Below are 19,327 nucleotides of genomic sequence, written 5' to 3' on the forward strand. Positions count from 1 at the left end.
CATTTCTGGCTTTCTAGAGCATGGTGCACACAGGGGCTAGAAAATCAGGCTGTGCAGCAACTCTGGCCCTGGGCAGAACCACCAAGGAGGAGAGCGTCCTCAAAGAAAGGACCAAGCTCCCTGGCTTTAGCCCTCTTGGGCCCTTAGCTGTCCCCAACAGCAGGGTCACTAATGGCATGAAAGTCCAGGTTTTGGGATCAGACAGAGGTGGTGGGCTCAGGTCTGTGCTTTGTTACTTACTCGTGTGACTATAGACACGTCCTGCATCTCCTCCAAACTTCGGTTTCCGCATCTATGAAGCAGATAATATTAGTACCAATACCAGGGTTATGGTAAAGCCCACTGTAACATGTAAGCACATCTAAATCCCCAGTAAATGCTGGTTTGTCCTCTTCCTTCTCCTTCTTCTTACTATTATCTTAGTGATTCTACTTGCCCGATCCTTCTCGAAGGTGGCACCTTTTTGTCCTTTCACTTGCTGCTGCAACCACTTGCCCGTTCTTTTGATTCTTGACACTGTATTTCTTCACGCTCAGGGCACTAATTTCAGCAGAGACAGACCTTCAGGTTCTGGGACTAAGCCACAGCCCAGGGAGCAGAGCAAAAGAGCCTGGGGTTTCTAGCTCGGTGAGCGGCTTGGCTGGCTTTGAGCTGGCTTGGTGCCGCACTGCCATCAGGCCCCTGCATCGAACCTTAGCAGCTGGGGCCTCTCCATCCCCCTTCTCCTTCCCAGGCATTTGTGATGGGATCTTGGATTCTGACAGCGGTTCCAGTGTGTGCGGTTCCCCCCACACAACCAAGCAACTCTTGGACACTAGCTGGGCGTCCTACAATTCAACTCAATTTTGACACGGTTTACCTGGAAATAGCATCAGATCCCATAGATGAAGGGCTCAGTGCAGCCAGACCGTGCCCCACCCCCACTGCAGACCGCAGCGGCCAGTCTGGGTTGTCACCTGCGCTTTCGAATTACCCAGTTATAGACTAGAAGCCCCCGCAAGCCTTTCTTCTGGTTTAATTTGCCAGAGCGGCTCACAGAACTGAGAGAAACATTTTATTTACTAGATTACTAGTTTATTATAAAAGGATCGAACTCAGGATCAGCAGGATGAAAGAGATGCCTCGGACGAGGTATGTGGGGAAGGACAGGGGTTTCCCTGCTCTCTTGGGGTGCACCACTCTCCCCAAACCTTCCCATGCTCACCCACCCCGGAGCTCTCTGAACTCGGTCTGTTTGGGTTTTTACGGAAGCTGTAGGACACAGGCTTGATGGATTAAATCATTGGCCATTGGTGATTGATTCAACCTCCAGCCCCTTTTCCCTCTAGGGAGGCCAGGGGGCGGGACTGAAAGTTCCAACCCTATAATCACTGGGGTTGGTTGCTCCTACAGCCAGCCCCCACCCTTCGGTGGCCTAGGGGCTTTCCGAGAAACCTTATTCTTATAACAAAAGGCGCATTTAGCACTCTTATCTTTTAGGAAATGCCAAGGGTTCTAGGAGCTGTGTGCCAGAAATGGATCAAGACTAAATACATATTTCTTATAAATAACAATACCATAGGACCCCCCCTTGTCTTCTGGGATTTCACATTCCTCTTGGGAGTCACAGGCGCGACTGAAGAATCAGCATGCATCCTGGTCAATATAACCACCATGGAGGCGCTGCCGGCTGGCGGGGTCTGGGGACCCAGTAGGGGTCCTGAAGGAGCAGCCAAGATGGTCCTTGGCCTTGAGTAGGATGGAATCAAACTCGAGCCAGCAGAAAGTGAGAGTAGAGTTACTGAAGATACAGAGAGAGCAGATACAGACGGAGTGTCTGGGAAACTGGGAAAGGAGCGTGAGTCTCATCCTTGTACAGGGTCTGGGGTTTTTACTGAGGATGGTGGTCTGGTGTACCTGTCCTCTCAGGGTTCCAGGAACTGGTCAAAACAAAGATGAATGCCCAGGTGTTATTCTTTGGAGCCAGGGGGCCTTGGCGCCTAGATGTCTAGCGCTGGTGGTCTGGAATATGCCTATGATAGGCTTCGTCTGGTCATTCTCTCCTGGGCCTTCCTTAGATGTTATCTATTCTAGAGAAATCATGAACTCCTTGTCCCTAATAAGGATGTACACTATTTGCGTTCTGGGGCATGTGTAGAGTGGGGTGGGAGTGCAGGTCCTAGCAAGAATAGAAGCAGGAAAATGAGCAGAATGCACATTTTTTACGGAGTCCTTCAGTTTCCCTATCACAGAGGGAGGTATCCTCTTTGCTTGGTATATTTCGGGAAGATTTCATAAGGGAGCAGCCTTTCCATTAATCTTTCAAAGATGAATAGTTTGTTGAGCCAGTTCTAGGCCCTGTTTATAGTGTGACCAACCGTCCTGGTTTGCCCAGGACCAGGGTGTTTTCTGGGATATAGGATTTTCATTAGTGAAGCCAGGCTGGTCGCCAACAAACCGGAATGGTTAGTGATCGCTACCAGTCCCTCGTGATCATGTCTGGATCTTAGAGTCTTGTTCTCTTACCAGTTTTCTGAGACCTGTAGTCTGTGGCTGGGACCCTGATGTCAAATTCTAGAACATGGAGGGTCTCCCTGCCTAGAGTAACTCTGGCTGTCAGAGTCTCCACCTTTTTATTCTACTCTTTGATGTTGGGACCTTTCTTGATTACCTTCACCTGGATGAGCCTGTCTTTAGGTCAGTGTTTCCCAAAATTAGTCCTCGAATCCATGTGGTCAGAAGGAGGACCCATGCTTGGGGCTTAATGCCATCTTGAAATTCTTAATAATTTTATGTTTGAGTTTGTGTTTTGTAATTGAAGTCCAGTAGGACAATGGAGCATATGCTAGCTCATGAGTCATCCTCCTCCCCAGACATGTTCTCGGCCATCTGCTCCCCTAAGCCCTGGTGCCTCAATCCGTCCATCCTCCCCTTCCTCCCTGTCTCCACCCTGCCGTCCTTGGCCCCTGGCTGGGCTCTGAGAGCAGGCGCATGGAGTTTTGGCTGCATGCACACCATGCCAAGGAGGGCATGGCGGCGCTGCCCCCGTCTCAAGCTCGTGGAGCCGTGCGCAGCCTGACAAGAATGAGCCTCTCACTCATCCCGCATCCAGGGACCAGGCATTTCTGTGTGGAGCTTCTAACCCTCAGGAGACGCCTGTCCGTGCGGGCACAGTGTGGTGCGTTGTATGAACCCAGCAGCTTTAGGGGGAGGGTCCTGGCCTGTAGCAGCTGGTGACAGGGCGAAGTCCCCTGGTGCCCGTGAGCGTCTGCACTCACCCACTGAGAGTCCTCTGGCCCAAGAGAGTACAACATTAAGTAGCAAATAAAAAACATCATGATTGGCCAAGAAAGAAACTATGGAAGGGAGGGAAAAAGTGTATTTTATACAAGGGTCCCTGGGTTTTCATTTTGCTCTAAGCTCTGCAAATTTAGTTGTCCCTGTGTCTAGACCTCCCTATTGAATCTGAATTTCTAGAATCGTAGCCTGGGAATCTGCATTTCAACATGCTCCCCAGCTGCTTCGAATGCACCCCTAAGTTGGAGAGCGCTGCAGGGTCCTTCTGTGCCCTAGCTTGGCTGAGTGTGCAGAATCGAATACATCTTCTCTCTGCCTCAGTTGTGCTCCGTGCGCACCACGGGTAGTGTGGGTAAAAAAACAGAAGTCAACTCCTCTGAAATTTCAACTTCTACCATTGATTTCCAATTTAGCAGGGGCAGTGGGACCACACTGGGATGAAATGGGGTCCTCTGAGCATCAGCACCTCTGCATTTCTAGCTCACCAGGATTCCAGGTTCTTCTCTTGCCAGGCTCAAAGTAGGGCTGCACTTGGTCATGTCTTTGGGTCCTGGGGACCGATTTTGTGTATAATACCCCACATTCCCTTCCTGCCTCAGTGATGTTTCCCGAGAGCAGGTGTTCCATCGGTTCGTGGCGGTGTGGTAGGAGGACGCAGAGCAGAGCCCACCGTCAATAGACACGTAGCATGAGTGAGATCCAAACAGATTTAATCCCTAAGGTTTTGTGCTAATTGGTAACTGCAATGCAGCCGGTCTATCCTAATTAGACACAGACTCCGTTCTAATGAGTATGGCCGTGTGATGTCTTCCACATTCCTGCCCTTTATGTTGGGAGAGTTCATTGATACCGTATGTGTATCTATTTCCTTGCTTCTGACCACTATGGGGTTGGTATTTGTGTGGTCGTTGGTGAGATGATCTTTCACATTGGTTTATTTAATGGAATATTGCCCTGGGAGAGGTCATGTGTAGGTATAAATGAGGTGTGTGCCAAAAGTTGCATCAGATATTGAGAACTCCTATCGCATTTTTTCCCCTGGAAAAATGTTACAGAAACAAGCTTTTTTTTTTTTTAAAGATTTTATTTATTTATTTGACAGAGAGAGAGACAGCCAGCGAGAGAGGGAACACAAGCAGGGGGGAGTGGGAGAGGAAGAAGCAGGCTCCCAACGGAGGAGCCTGATATGGGGCTCGATCCCAGAACACCGGGATCACGCCCTGAGCCGAAGGCAGATGCTTAACGACTGAGCAACCCAGGCGCCCCCAGAAAAAAGCTGTCTTAAAAACCCGTTTAGTAGCTTGTGAAGCTGTAACAGCCATCACATGCCACATTTGCAGGATGGAATGGCATAAACATGGTAGAATCCTGCCTTTCTGTGTAGCTTTTGGGGTATGAGGACAAAAGATGCCCTGCCCTGGGGAGAGGCTTCGGGAAGGAAGACAAGGAAGTAAGGGGATGGGGGAGGATAGAGATGGGTCTAAGGGAAGTGAGAGAGGGGGTTGGTCATTGTGTGGAGGTTGGATGATGGAATTGGGGCTCCTCCCACCCTCCAACCCCAGACCCACCTTTCTAGAACACCTAGCCACTCGTCTCATCTACCATCTTCATTCCCGCAAGGTGGCAGATGGCATTTAGTGGGAAGGTTCCCATGGGCGTGGAAGGAGTCCCCCTCCCCCACCACAGTCCCCTCTCTGCCAGCCAACATGCTGGGCTGTTGCTGCTCTCACCTCCACCTGGAACCTCTTAGCTTGGGGCCACTGCCCTCAGTTTCTCGTTTTAACCCGCATCTGCCGTCGTGGCTGTGTCTGGTCGCCCTGCGCACTCCCCTTCGGTTCCATGCCACATCCTGTCTGGGGCAGCCTCGAATCCCTGCTCAAATCCCCGACGGTGTCCTGCGGGGGCTGGATTTCGGGAAACTGACCCCAGGCCACCTGACTCTGGCAGATGCTGAGATGTGTGCAGAACCCACTCGTCCTGATGGCCATCAGGCGTGGAGCCCGTCCACACTGCACCTGCAGCCCACCACCTCCCTTCCCCCCATCTGACCCTTCAGACCCAGGCCTCCCTCCGCTCTACGGCTTCCCTATTTTCCTTACATTTGTCTGGTTATGAAGGTGCCTGCTAGGGTCTGCCGGATCCAGGGCATTTAAGTGGGTGCATTTGGGACACTAGAGACCATCTCACGTCCAGATTGGAGAGCTCAGTCCAGAGGCACCTTTTCCTGAGGGTGAAAGTGACTTTGAGCTGTCCTGTTTGATGCCAAGTAAGTGCAATCCTTGGGCTTTGGCCACCTCCCAGCCTCGCCCTCATCCAGGCACTGTGGGCGCTGCCCTGGCCTGTGGCTACAGGTACCCTGAGAATTCCTGCAGCAGCCCCTCAGGGGGCAGGATGGTCAGGGCCTGTCATATCCATGAGGCCAGGAGCCCTCGAGCTATGAATATTTATGTAATGGTCCTGCAAGGAGTGTTTTAAAGGAAAAGCACGGTGCTCCAGAAACCACAGAATACAGAGGACTAACCAGAGAGAAGGCTTCACTGAGCCCCACAGATTAGACAGGAGTTATCACGCTCAGGGGCTGGCTTCCCTGGGTCCTGTCGACTTGAGAAGGATGTGAGGTGTTTCAGGAGGAGATGAAGCAGACAGCTGTCGTGTGGGTCCAAAGCTTCTGTGAACATCTGGTGAGAGAGAGAAATCAGGAGTCATTGCATAAGGTGGGGAGGGCGAGGTAAGGAAAGGCTGAGAACTGAACTCTGGGTGAACTGGGGGACGGGCCAGTGCACACTCTTGGAAGAAGGGCGTCTTGGGGGGGGAGGAGAAGTTTGGATGGGAGGAGAGGCTCTTTTTGTCTTCGGGATGGAGGGGACTTTCAAAGCTGTTGGGAAGGATCCTACAGAAGGCAGGAGGGGACCCAGAGTGCCGAGGGAGGGGTTGGCATTTGACAGGAAGAGGCTCCTCGCTCCATCAGTCCAGGGGAAGAAGGAGAGGATGTGCAGTTTGGCTCTTAGATCTGCAAAGGGAAGGAAAGGCCGGTCCTTTCTGGTAGTTCTGATTTTCCGTGTGAAAGGGAGTCACCTCTGAGGGTGGCAGGGGCAGAGGTGGGGTAGTAGGAGGGGGTTTGAGGAGCATGGAGAATCAAGCTCAGAAAAAGACCGGAAGCAGAGGTTGTGCACAGTCCAAATCATAGGCTGGTCTGAAAGGACATGGCGGCAGCTGATCACCACTGGCTGCAGCAGGAGCTGGCGACACCGTCAGCCCTGAGCCTGGACTCTGGACTTAGTACACCCCTGCTGGGGTCAGCTGCCGTCCCTGGAAGCCAGATGCTGCTGCCATCTTTGTTGCCTCTAGGAAGAATTCTTCAGTGTCTGTGTCCCACCTTTTTGTAGCACTTGCCCTGGAAGCAAATATCCGATTTGCCGGGCCTAGGTCATGCGCTCATGTTGCCTCACCTGCTGCGGGAGCCAGGAAGCTGGCATTTTCAGCTTCTAAAGTTGGAAGGTGCGTTCTGTTCCAGCAAGATTCGTAAGGTGGGACAGGCATTCAGGCCTTCGAAAGTCCAATAAACAAAAGACAAACGCCTCCGACACGGCCTCCTGTCCCGTCATACTCCGGATGGATGGCAGATCCAAACACGGGGAGACCAGCTCCTCACCCGGGGCTGCCCGTCATCTTCCTCAGGTTGGAGCTGTCGCTGCTGCCGATGCATGGTCTCTCTCCTTATCTGGGTGTGTTCCCATGACAACCAGTTAAACTGTCTCCTTACATTTTCCGAACACCCCAGGTGGTGGGAGCGCCCCCTTGGAGAACCACACTAGAGGATTTAGTGCTCTGGAGGGAAAGACCACGTTTGGCCAAAGGATAAATTCCAAGAATATTTAATATGTAGCCCAGCTGATCTGAAATGCACATCAGCTTAAAGCTCATTATTAAAAAAAAAAAGAATATGCTGACTAATAAATTTAAGTGGCCATCATTATGCCCTACAGACAAGCACAGCTGTTGTTGAAAGGTCTCTGAAGTGCCCCGTCATTACTAAGGGCATTGGATACACAGCCAAAAGGATCATTTTAGCCTTAGGTAAAACTCAGATTCAACCATGGTTGGTGAACTTAAGAAAGAGGTAACAGAAGAAAAAGGAAAACAGATATGCCAATTAAAAGTAAGAGAGGACTCTTATGAATGCAGGCCAGAAATGTAACTGTTTCGGTAGAAAGCTATTGGTCAAGAGGAGTCAGGGACATCATGGAAGGTATGGTCTTATTAATGAGAGTGGCAGTCACATCATCTGGAATCTGATTTAGGACAAATCACCATCACTGAGAAATACTTTGTTGAAGCCTGGTGTAAGCCATTCATAGAAATCAATCTATTTCTAGGAATCATTGAGTTGAAAAAATGTTAAATAGATTCAAGGAGGACTTAGATAACATAGTGGCTGGTTCTTAAAGTTGAGTTAGTGAAACCGCTTTGCCTCAAGAGAACATGACCGTATAATTTCCCTTGTTCTGAAGTATGTCAGACACATTCTTAGGCTACTTTTCAGTTCGGTGAGTGAACCAAATGTCATAGGCAATTTTCTTACACATTAGCAAAAAAAGCGTGAATGAGAAAAAGTAAGTGTTACAGGGAGAATCAGGGCGTAGACCAAAAAATTCTCAGACAGTTAGAGCAACCAGGATAAAATATAAGACTTCGTTAGGAAATTGGACTCAGAGTTCTTGGATTCCAGTGGGCTTTAGCTTATTTCAAAAGCATCACCGAATCTATTCATACATTGTTAATTGTAGGTGAAATGCCCTTGAGTAACATACGCCAGTCTCAAATTCTGCACTTCGAGTCTACTTAGGCAATAATGATTAAAGTCCACCAGGACCAAAGATCACACTCTATGGCATTAATAATTTTTTCCTCCAGAGTTAAGAATTCATCGATAATAAAATATAGATGCAAGTGTTTCACCTTTTCTCTCTTTCATTTTTTTTTCTTGAAATCTTCCATTAAAAAAAATAGTGGACTTGTCATCTTCCAAGCTCTTGGAGGGATCCAAATCTTTAGAGTCGTTTTTGCTTTAGGGTTTTTATTTCTCAGGCTATTGTAGTTATTTTTAATGAGGAAGCGAGAGACTAATTTCTCCTCTCCTTTCCACTTTCTACCCTAACCTTCGCCTCCTGCTGAATGGAATCTTAATTCCTTAAAAGGAACGTAGGGAGTGGTGTTGGGATTTAAATCCTGGGCCGGCTGTCATGTGCAATAAAGAGTGGAAGTCTGTGCTACTCCGAGGCAGGGGAGGTGGACCTGTGACAGAAAGTTTTTGACAAAACACCAAGGCAACATAATGGCCAGAACTTGTCAGCAATGCAGTGGGTTTCCTCTCAAAAAGAGATTCTTGTGTGAATGTTCTTAACCTGAGTGAAAGGTTGACCTAGGGACCTCTTGAGTCCCTTCCTGTAGGTTTCTGGAATGATCCATCTTCCCTCCTCACAGGTGAGCAGGTGCTTCTGGGAGATAGTAAGAGACAGTGAGGGACAAAGTAACTTTCCTCCTGAGCATAGTCTTTTTGATGGTGCCAGGGATTGGGTTTTTCAGCCCAGGGTGATGATAAACCTGTAAGAGAGAAGTGCCTCTGCTATGCCTTTGGCAGGTGTGCTCTCTGGACCAGGATTAAAAGGATCCTTTTTCAGGCCAGCTGAGTTGTATTTTCATCACTGCACCTTGATTGTTTTATGGGGATTGTATTTCATTTTGTAAAAAGTTTTCAAACAAGGTTACTAAAATAGAGTTTAATTTCACTCGATCTGCATTTTTCCTTCTCAGTTAAAATTTTTGCTATAAAATTAGCTCCTTAGGCAGTTTTTCAGATGGGCACCAGGCACAGAAGTTTAATTGTTTGGTTCCATATTTGGGGACTTATTGTTCATAACCTGTATTTGTATTTTTACATGGACAGTGGGAATGTTTATAATTTAGTTAAGAAAAAGAAATGTTTCAGAGTGCCTCTCCCCAGGTTACTGATTAATGACCGAGGAAAAAGGTAGCTTAATAATGGGGAAATCTGGTGGACAACTTTTTAGGCATAGGATCAAATATGGCATCACTGATAATAAGACCACCTGGCATCTCGTGCCCCCCGGCATGATGCCATGGGACGAAGGGGTCACACAGAAAGTAATCTTCCCAAAATGCTTATTCTGAATCAGATCATGAGAAAATAATCAGAAAAATTCAGATTGTGGGACATTCTGTGATAGAAAGGACTTGGACTCTTCTAAATGTCAATATCAGGAAAGACAAAATCCATGGGGGGACTGATCTAGGTTATAGGAAACAAAAGACTTGACAAATAAATGCTTCATGTAATCCTGGATTGGAACCCAAAGGGAGTTATTAGGAGAACCAGGGAAATTTGAATATGCACAGTGTGTTCGATAAGATTTTTGTACAAATGATAAAATTCCTTAGTCTTCAAAATGTTGAGTTTCTGTAGAAAAGCCCATGCTTTTGGGATGTACCTGCTGAAATATTTAGAGTTGAAGCATAGTGATGTCTGAAACTTACTTTCTTATTTATTTATTTATTACTTGTTTATTTATTTTTTATTATGTTATGTTAGTCACCATACAGTATGAAACTCACTTTCAAAAACACAAAAAAAGGTACGTGTGTGTGTGTGTGTGTGTGTGTACGTGTGCGTGCAGAGAGAGTATGTTAACATTTGGTGAATCTAATGATATTCAGTGTATTGCTGTTTGAGCTTTCCTGGAGGTTTGAAAATCATGCAAAATAAAACATCATAGGATGATCTGTAGGGGAAGAAAGGGATAAAGAAAGGGGGGTAATCAGAAGGGGGAATGAAACATGAGAGACTATGGACTATGAGAAACAAACTGAGGGCTTCAGAGGGGAGGGGGTGGGGGAATGGGATAGACTGGTGATGGGTAGTAAGGAGGGCACGTATTGCATGGTGCACTGGGTGTTATACGCAACTAATGAAGCATCAAACTTTGCATCGGAATCCGGGGATGTACTGTATGGTGACTAACATAATATAATAATAATAATAAATAAATAAATAAACAAAACATCAGAAAAACTAAATTAGGAAATGCCACTTTGTGGAACAATATGTTTATCAAAGTATAAAGCTAATAGCAGACTAATCTCACATCATAAACTTAAGACTTTTTTAGTGGAGGCTGTATTATTTAGTTGAGTGAGAAGCTCCTTCTGGATGTGACTTTAAATACATTTGCATAACATTTTGCAATTTCACGTGTCCCATGTATTAATTTCATCTCCATCCAACAACATTTATTTAGCACCTACTCTGATGATACAGGAGTGATTAAGATACAAATACGGGAACGACAGATGGAAATGAGTAGGTGCCACAGAGCATGCCAGGTGCTCGTTTAGGAGAATATAAACTTTGTATGATGTGGATGCTATTGCTCCTTATTTATGTAACAAATATTTTTATGCTTCTTTTATGTTATTATTTTATGGGCAAGGAAATACAATCTCAGAGTGGTTCAGTGAGATGCTTAGAGTCACATGCCCAGTGGGTGACAGGGCAAGGATTCACTACAGGGGGTTGGTTTCCCCTACAGCCTTAGAAGTGCCCCACCAAGCCTGGGCACCAGACAGGACCACTTGGGGGTTCACCTCTGCCTCCAGAACTGGGAGGCAACAACACAACTTTAATATTCATCCATCCACCCATCCATCCATCCATCCATCCATGCATCCATCCATCCATGACATTTACCGAACGTGTACCATGCCATCTGGGAGGGCCCTGAAATGATGGGCTGGAATTTCAGAGCGTTCAGAATGGTGAGCATTGGCAGAGACGCAAGGGTTAGATGATGCCATCTCATCTCATCTGCTCACCTTGAAGGCTTTTGAAGTCAAACTACCTCACACTCCACCTATTATGATTATTATCTGCTTCTTAAAACATTATTTAAAAGATTACTTTGTATCTCTACCTGATTGATCATGAACAAAGTTCAAGTTATCTTCAGCTCAGTCTAAAAGCATGTGGAGAGAAGATGACAAATTAGTCCTTCCTGGGCATTTCTTCCTCCTTATCTTTGATTCCCAAATGTTATTTTTCTGAAAATGCACAACTCTGCCTTTGCTTTTCTGCTTCTAGTGATTCAATGGTCTGGCGCTTTCTAGCCTCCTGGAGGGCCCTCGTTTAGATTGGTGAATCTCATGCGTCATTCCTGAGTGCTCTGAAGAATTTTGAGTGATCCAAGAGCAAACATAAGTAACTGATAATGGGAGTTTAACGGAAGGAGCTGTTTAAGAGGCACATTATTTTAAATGATCAAGTGGAAAAGAATAAATTCATACCTGTCGGTTTAACTTGCACGAGCCGAGCTGCAAATCCACTTTGAGGACCACTCTGCCTTGCAGTGACATTTTGAATCTGCAGGTCTCAGCTGGAGTACTTGGCAAGAATCAACTGCAAGTTACACAACAGTGGTGATGATGGAGAAACCGTAGGGTCCGGAGTCAGAAGAAAGGAAGTGCACCCTAGCAACAGTCGGGGCGCTAAGATGTATGTTGAGGAACATCAGAAACAAAGTCCCAAGAGGAAAAGGAGGGAAGCATTTTGAAGTGGAATGTCCCATCCCATGGGCATTGGAAGATGAGTTAGTGGAATCAGTGGACTTATTAAATTAGGCCGGGTGGCGGGCTTTCAGAGGTGGTGGGGAGTGGGGCACACTGACCTGTGTCTGCCCCTGCTCCTAGATTTGGGATTTTTAACTGCTGTGCCTCATTACCTATTACCTTGGAACAGGATGAAGTGAAACAAAAAGAGTATCCCCTCTGAGCTCAATACTCCTTGGGATGTACTATAACATAGCTCCCGCTCTCCAGGCTCCCCGTAATGCAATCTTAGTATATTTGGAAGTAATGGTGTTTGGAAGTTTTCTGACAATTTATTTGCCCTAGAATAAAACAGGTCAAATATTAAGTATCTCTTAGGTTCTGTGGCCTAGCTAATGATCTGTGAGTAGGATACACATAGGCTCAAGATTTTTATGCCTAGAATACTTGGACGTGTTACTTAACCTCTTGAGAGAGAATGTTCATGAGGTGCCTAACAGAACCTAGAACATAGTAACCATTAGATCATAAACTATTAAGTAAATAGGGTTTTTGGGTGTGTGTGTGTGTGTATGTTATGGTTGTAGAATTTTGATGAAAGAGGTTAATACTGCTTTGAATGATTCCTGTATCCAAAAATATTTCCTTTATTTTCTATCTTACTCATATCTAAAGATGGTCTTACTTTGATGTGGTCTAAGACAGATATGCAAACAGTTTTCAGGGAAATACATTTGTTCTGATTTTTCCAAACTTGGAGTTCTGGGATTTCCTATGAATTCCTTCACTATGTGATAACGGAATGTGTCTTTTGGAAATTCTTTCTCTTACCTTTAGGTATTGCCTTATGATTTTCAGACTACCTTACAATTCCTAATTAGTTTTCTCCATGAGTTTGGATCATTTTTTCCAAGGATTGGTAAACAGTCTGGGAACATTAATCTGAGCCCAGGGATGCAGTTTTTTTCAAGATTAAAGAGCAACTGTTTGACTGGGATAGAACTGGCTGAACTTAGGGTTTTCAGTAATTGGTGTGACCATTCTTCCTTCTGCAGAGATTAAGCCAAGGGGCTTCTTAGAGCAAAGAGTAACCTCTGTGACCAAGAGCACTTGTTCTCAAAGTGTGGTTGAGAGCCCACTGAGGTCCCCAAGACCTTTCAGGAGGCCTGCAAGCTTTGAGATCCTCCTTTTCCCCAAATATATCTATGTGATGCCTGATTTTCTTTAAATACATCAACCAAAACTATATGTCACAACAAATTGTAAGCAGAAGCAGATAGAAGAATCCATCTGTCTTCTACCAATGCACACGTTTAAAGAAACTTTAAAAATGTAAAGTCAAGTCACTATTCTCCATACAATTTTTAAGTTTTGGAAAATAGAGTAATTTTTTCACAAAAATATGGTGTTTATGTTAACTTGTGGGTTTATTATTATTTTAAGTGAATTAGTGATATATATCTTTAAAATTTCTCAGCCTTTATATTTAATATGGGTACATGCTAACAGATATAATCCACATAAACAAAAGCTTTTAGGGGTGCCTCGGTGGCACAGTTGTTGGGTGTCTGCCTTCGGCTTAGGGCGTGATCCCGGCGTTATGGGATCGAGCCCCACATCAGGCTCCTCCGCTATGAGCCTGCTTCTTCCTCTCCCATTCCCCCTGCTTGTGTTCCCTCTCTCGCTGGCTGTCTCTATCTCTGTCAAATAAATAAATAAAATCTTAAAAAAAAAAAAAGCTTTTAGAGGTTCTCAATAACTATTAAAAGTGTGAAGGGGTCCTGAGACTAAAATTTGAGAATCATTGTCCCAGAGATTTTGGCTTCTAGTACCAGGTTTGGAACATTTACAAGTAGCTACTAGTTCTCAGATTTTTTTTTTTTAAATATATGACTCTTACCATATTATGTATGTAAAAAATATGAAGAGGAATCTCCTTTATTTTTCCCCCAAGAAATGAAAGGATCTCACAGATTCTGAGTCCTGCCCCTCCCTCTAACTAGATGCTCATCGTTCAAATGGCTCTCCTGGGCTAGTTAATAGCTTGGGGGAGTCCTCTTCTGAAAGTCACCGTTGGATCTGTTACTTGGGGTCAGAGAATGTGGGAGGTGGAGAGCATGTGGGGGGGGGTAGAGATAAGCCTCACTCATTAACACATTAACATATTTAACACCTGTATTTGTTGTCACACCAGGATCTTTGGGAAATATATAGACTCTCAGGGTTCAAAACCCAAGCCAGATAAGTTTGAGGGGAAGGGGTAGTAGACCTGCAAGGGCTCCTGGGGTCCACTGTGGAGACGTGCTGGGACTCATGAATGGGAGGGTGAAGAAGGGACCAAAGTCTCCCCTTGTCTCTTCCATACTTCTGCAGTGTGGTCACGGGCAAAAGAGTGATGAGGATGGACGAGAAAATTAAAAAGAGGGAGAATAATCAGGATAAAAGGAGACAGTGGAGATGGTGCCGGGGAAGGAGGTGCTGTCACTCTACCAAACAGCTGCTCTGCCCTCAGTTCTGCAGCTGTGAGCTCTCTAAGACCTGGAACCAAGCAAAGACCATGACACTCCCAGGAAACTCACTTGGCTCTTGGTCCTGGGAAGGCTTAGCACTTGATGGTTATTGCTTGAAATCAGATTTCTCAAAGGTACAGCCTTTAAGATGTTCTGTAGGTTGGTTAAAAATCAAGGGTAAATCATTAAGACGTGACAAAGATTAATGAATAGATCTGGAGGAGAAAGAAAAGTGAATATTTGGTTTTGAACATGGTAAGCTTGAAAGTCTGCACCCATGGGGCGCCTGGGTAGCGCAGTCGTTAAGTGTCTGTCTTTGGCTCAGGGCGTGATCCTGGCATTCCGGGATCGAGTCCCACATCGGGGTCCTCCGCTGGGAGCCTGCTTCTTCCTCTCCCACTCAACTGCTGTGTTCCCTCTCTCACTGGCTGTCTCTCTGTCACAAAAATAAATAAAATCTTAAAAAAAAAAAGAAAGTCTGCACCCAGATATAGTTGTCCAATAGGCAGTTAGAAATAGAATCTGGGAGGCGCCTGGGTGGCACAGCGGTTAAGCGTCTGCCTTCAGCTCAGGGCGTGATCCCAGCGATCTGGGATCGAGCCCCACATCAGGCTCTTCCGCTATGAACCTGCTTCTTCCTCTCCCACTCCCCCTGCTTGTGTTCCCTCTCTTGCTGGCTGTCTCTCTCCCTGTCCAATAAATAAATAAAATCTTAAAAAAAAAAAGAAATAGAATCTGGATCTTGGGAGGGGGTGGCTAGATGCTTGTTGCCTTCGGATCAGCATCATATAAAGATGGTCAAGATTGCGGATAGACAAGGTGACTTTAATAACTGTATCTCCTTTGCTTTACCAGCTTTTCCATGTAGCCTATCTTATCATCAAATTTGCAAATTCCCCTCGCCCTGACCTTTGGGTCTTGGAAAGATCTGTAGATTTTGGAAGCACCTACTCACCTTGGCAATATTTTGCTCGTAAGTAATCTTGCTTACCATATTACGCAGGGCTTTAATTATTTGCAACAGATCAACACTGGATTTAACTGGAAAATGAGTCTCTCAGTTTGGCTAATTAAGGACTGGCCAATTTTAACCCTCTAGGTTATTCTTGGAACATCCCTATTTCTCAAGCGTGTGTGCGTTAATTCCAAGGATACAGGTGCAGAACTGAGGTTGAAATGCCTTTCATGATAACGGTTTTTGCTGCTATTTAGGAAGAAGCGGTGTACTTACAACTGGGCCATAGCTACAGTCCTTTACCTTTCGTGTAGAATTAGGGACTAAGTTCCATCTTTATGGACCCTGCATTTCACATTATTTACCTTGACCCTGTCATCTTCAACTAATGAAGAATGTCAGTGTCTCTGAACCCTATGATGACCTGAGGCGATGGGAATTTTGCTTTCAAAGGCCCTGGGCTTTCCACAAATGCTCCTTAGAGGGTAAACTTGCCTAATGAGGGGTGAGGAGTTAGAACCAAAGCTCCAAACATTGCTATTGAAAGTAAGTGGCCTAAAATGGCTTGGTATTTTCTTTCATGAATTAAAACTTCATTCTAAGCTTTTGTCTAAAAATCTTAAATGCTTCTCTGTTGTTTCCTTCTGATGTATTTTCTTAGGAAACATAAGATTCCTTACAAGATTTATGACAAGGTGATAATATTTTACTTTATAGTATTAAAATGTTTCCTTCCTAGACTCTAAAGTAGATTGCTTGGAGCAGTTTGGGCAGGAGGCAAATATGGCCATCACCCAAGATGACGATGTACTTTGTACTACCGAATATTCCCGGATTGTACCTTTGGAAAATGGTGAGGTAAGTTGATATGGGGGGAAGGGAGAAATGAGACTCAGAAATCAACATGAGGATATAAAATTTTGCATAATTGGGAAACTTGCACTTTCAAGATCTAAGATAGATCACGATAGAAGCCAGAACTTGGAACTAACTAGTAAAGGAATCACATCGAAGACTTCCAGAATGAGTTGGGTTGGAAATTCTTTTAAATTTTTAATTAATTAAAATAGTTAATTAATTGATTAATTATTTTATTTTATTTTTAAAAAATTGAGGCATAATTGACATCAGAAATTCTATTTGAGGTCTCAACTTCTTTTCTGGAAGCTCGGATTCCGGATTCAAGCTCCACGGGTCTTGAACTGTCTTTTCTGGTGGAATGTTTAGAAAGTGGGTTGCTGGTGATTGAGGTGAAGATCCCTCCCACTTCTTCACAAATACGTGTCCCCCATAAGAGTGAGGAGATGAGGGGTAGGTGACAGCACAAATCCCTGTTCCCTCTGGGCAGGGTGGGCATCATCTGTAAGGAAGAAAAGAATTACTGTCCCTTTGGGGTTGCATTTGGTCATGGTAAAGGCAGCTAGGCTATTGTTATGGGACATGGGAAAACAGAATGGGGAAAATTGGAGAAGAATTCCTTGGAAATTGTGAGGCCATCATGAGCATGAAGTGAATTTCAAATGAACTTCTTTAAGGGTGTGTCTCCCTGTTTTAGCTGGAGAGAACTTTCTTGACCAGCTCTATCCAGTACCTTCTAGTGATTGATGAGTGTCTCTAATTGTTGGCACTTGGACTTCATCACTTAAAGCTTTAAAACAAAACCTGGGTTTTGTATCGATCTTTTTTTGTCCTCTCCACAGTCAATTCTATATCCAGAGACTTCTTTTCTTCAACCTCGTTTCGGTTTTTAGATAACTGTAGCTTTGTTTCTTTGATGTAACCAAAGGTTGTTTTCTTATATTTATAGATTTTAACATTATATTTTCAACATTTCATAGTATTACAACACTGTAACTACACTGATAGAACAAAGGGTTTGAAAATGAAATGATAACATTTTTGAAGAGCCCAGGTCTTACGGAGAGATTGCCAGAGTTTGGAACTAGGAACGAGAAGGGAATTCAGAAGTAGCGATGATATTTTTAGACATAAATAAGATCCAAGACCACCTATAAACATCTAATGGCTCAAAGAAACCAACTACTTTGGGGCATGTGAGTTATTTTTAGTTACTTGTGGCTATATTTTCACGAAGGGACTTTTTACCCCCTCTGTATGTGTTGTGTGGTTATTTTAGGTTGTGGTGTCCTTGATAAATGGTCGACCAGGTGCAAAAAATTTTACTTTCTCTCACACCCTGCGGGAGTTTACCAAGGCTACAAACATCCGCCTGTGTTTTCTCCGAACTAATACCCTCCTTGGACACCTCATCTCCAAAGCACAGAGAGATCCAACCGTCACTCGGCGGGTGAGTGGTGTTTCTGTGTGCCTACAGAGCAGCTTTTGTTACTTATTTTTGCTTATCAAATTCATTACCTTTCAAGTAATCTTTATGGCCAGTAATGGTGTAGGCATAGGAATTGTTCTTGTATGAAATACTGGATATGATTTTGAAGTTTGGTTGCTGAAGAAAAATCATGATATTCAAAGAGGATGAAAGGCAAAGATGTGTTAGTCTGCTATGATAACAAATAATCCCCAAGTCTCAGAGGCGTAACAGAATAAAGGTTAGTTTCTTGCTCACGTCATGGTCCAGTGTGGGTCGGCAGATGGGATCAGCTCCATGCGGTCATTCAGGGGACCAGGCTCTTTCTGTGTCAAGGTGCAGCCATCTTGTGGGACCCAGAGTCCTATTCTAGATCCCCTGTACATGGTCAGTAGATGAGGAAAGAGTGAGAGCCTAGAGAAGACCCGCCTGCTCCTGACCACGCAGGTCACCTCCATTGGCAGGAATTGGTGGTGTAGTCCCAGGTGTGTGCAGGAGGCTGGGTAATGTAATGTCGCTGCAGTGGAGGAGACATGGGTACTGACGAGCACCAGTGCCGCTTACTGCACTGGGTGCACATTTGTCACTCTCAGTGTCAGGAGAGTACCCCGGGCAGAGGGGGAGCCAGGAGAATAAATATCTTGAACTCACTCTTCTCCTACCCTCTGATCTTCTGCTGGTGTCTTCCATTGGCCAAACCCAATGGGAAGCCAGTGGGCAAGAGAATCCCTGTTGGAGCCCATAAAGTTCAGCCCCTGAGCAAAGGGCAGAAAGAGAAAGAGGGTCCTGGAGAGTGGACCCAGAAGGGGGAAGGGAAGATGCCCAGTGTACCTGATAGAGTCTGGCTTCTTCTGTAGGTGATATCAGAGAGCTGGAAGAGGAAGGCAAGGAGAAAAGTAGGTTTTGCTACAGTTTTGAGCATTTTCCAGAAAGGCCAGTCATCTTGGAAGTAGGTGGCTTGTCTTCTGCATTTTCTGTCCCCTTAGCTCTCTCTGAGCTGCTGTAGGTGGTGACTACCTTGGATCCCAGAATGAAATGTATAGGGGAGAGCTGGGCTTTCTGGTAAACTGTAGCCAGGCTGGGTTTCCATTCCCCAGATATTTTGGAGCCTTGCCACAAATGTACCTCCCCACCTTTTTTTCCTTTCATGTTCTTTTTTGGGGGGGGTGGGGTTATAAGATTTGTCCTTGTATGTATATTTTCCACTTAGGTGAATGTAGTCTTCTCTATGAAGTAAGTTTTTATGGGGCTCATCTCACATATAATTGGGAGACCCCTCATCCCAATCTAGGTTGCTTCTTTAAGTGAAGGAACAGCATACCAGCTGTCCTGTCACACCGTCGTGTGGGCTCTGGGTGAAGGCTGAGTGCTTCTCTCTCTTGCCGCTGCTGCTGCCCTTAACACATGTGCAGAGAGAAACTTCTGTGGTGATCAGCATGACAGCTTCTACTGTTAACTTGTCATAGAAAGTCCTCAAATACTGAATTTAACCATATTAAGAAGAGTGGTTGTTGGGCGCCTGGGCGGCTCAGTTAGTTAAGTGTCTGCCTTTGGCTCAGGTCATGATCCCAGGGTCCTAGAAGCCCTGCATCACTCCCTGCTCAGCAGGAGGTCTGCTCCTCCCTCTCCCTCTGCCCCCCC

General features: G+C 45.3%; 1 protein-coding gene across 5 annotated transcripts in view; it reads left to right on the forward strand.

Annotated features, from left to right (window-relative positions):
• Window positions 1-19,327, forward strand: part of LAMA3 (laminin subunit alpha 3) — a 254,194-nt gene that overhangs the window by 43,496 nt on the left and 191,371 nt on the right. For all 5 annotated transcript variants that reach the window (XR_004620111.1, XM_034642117.1, XM_034642118.1 and 2 more), the window contains exons 3-5: window positions 15,261-15,378; window positions 16,100-16,218; window positions 17,498-17,668. Coding sequence is in view for 4 of the 5 variants with exons in the window: in XM_034642117.1 (XP_034498008.1) it covers window positions 15,261-15,378; window positions 16,100-16,218; window positions 17,498-17,668 (408 nt within the window). In the remaining variant the exon portion in view is untranslated. The remainder of the gene's footprint in view (window positions 1-15,260; window positions 15,379-16,099; window positions 16,219-17,497; window positions 17,669-19,327) is intronic.

This window comes from Ailuropoda melanoleuca, chromosome 14 (assembly GCF_002007445.2).
Source record: "Ailuropoda melanoleuca isolate Jingjing chromosome 14, ASM200744v2, whole genome shotgun sequence".
Taxonomy (NCBI): Eukaryota; Metazoa; Chordata; class Mammalia; order Carnivora; family Ursidae; genus Ailuropoda; species Ailuropoda melanoleuca.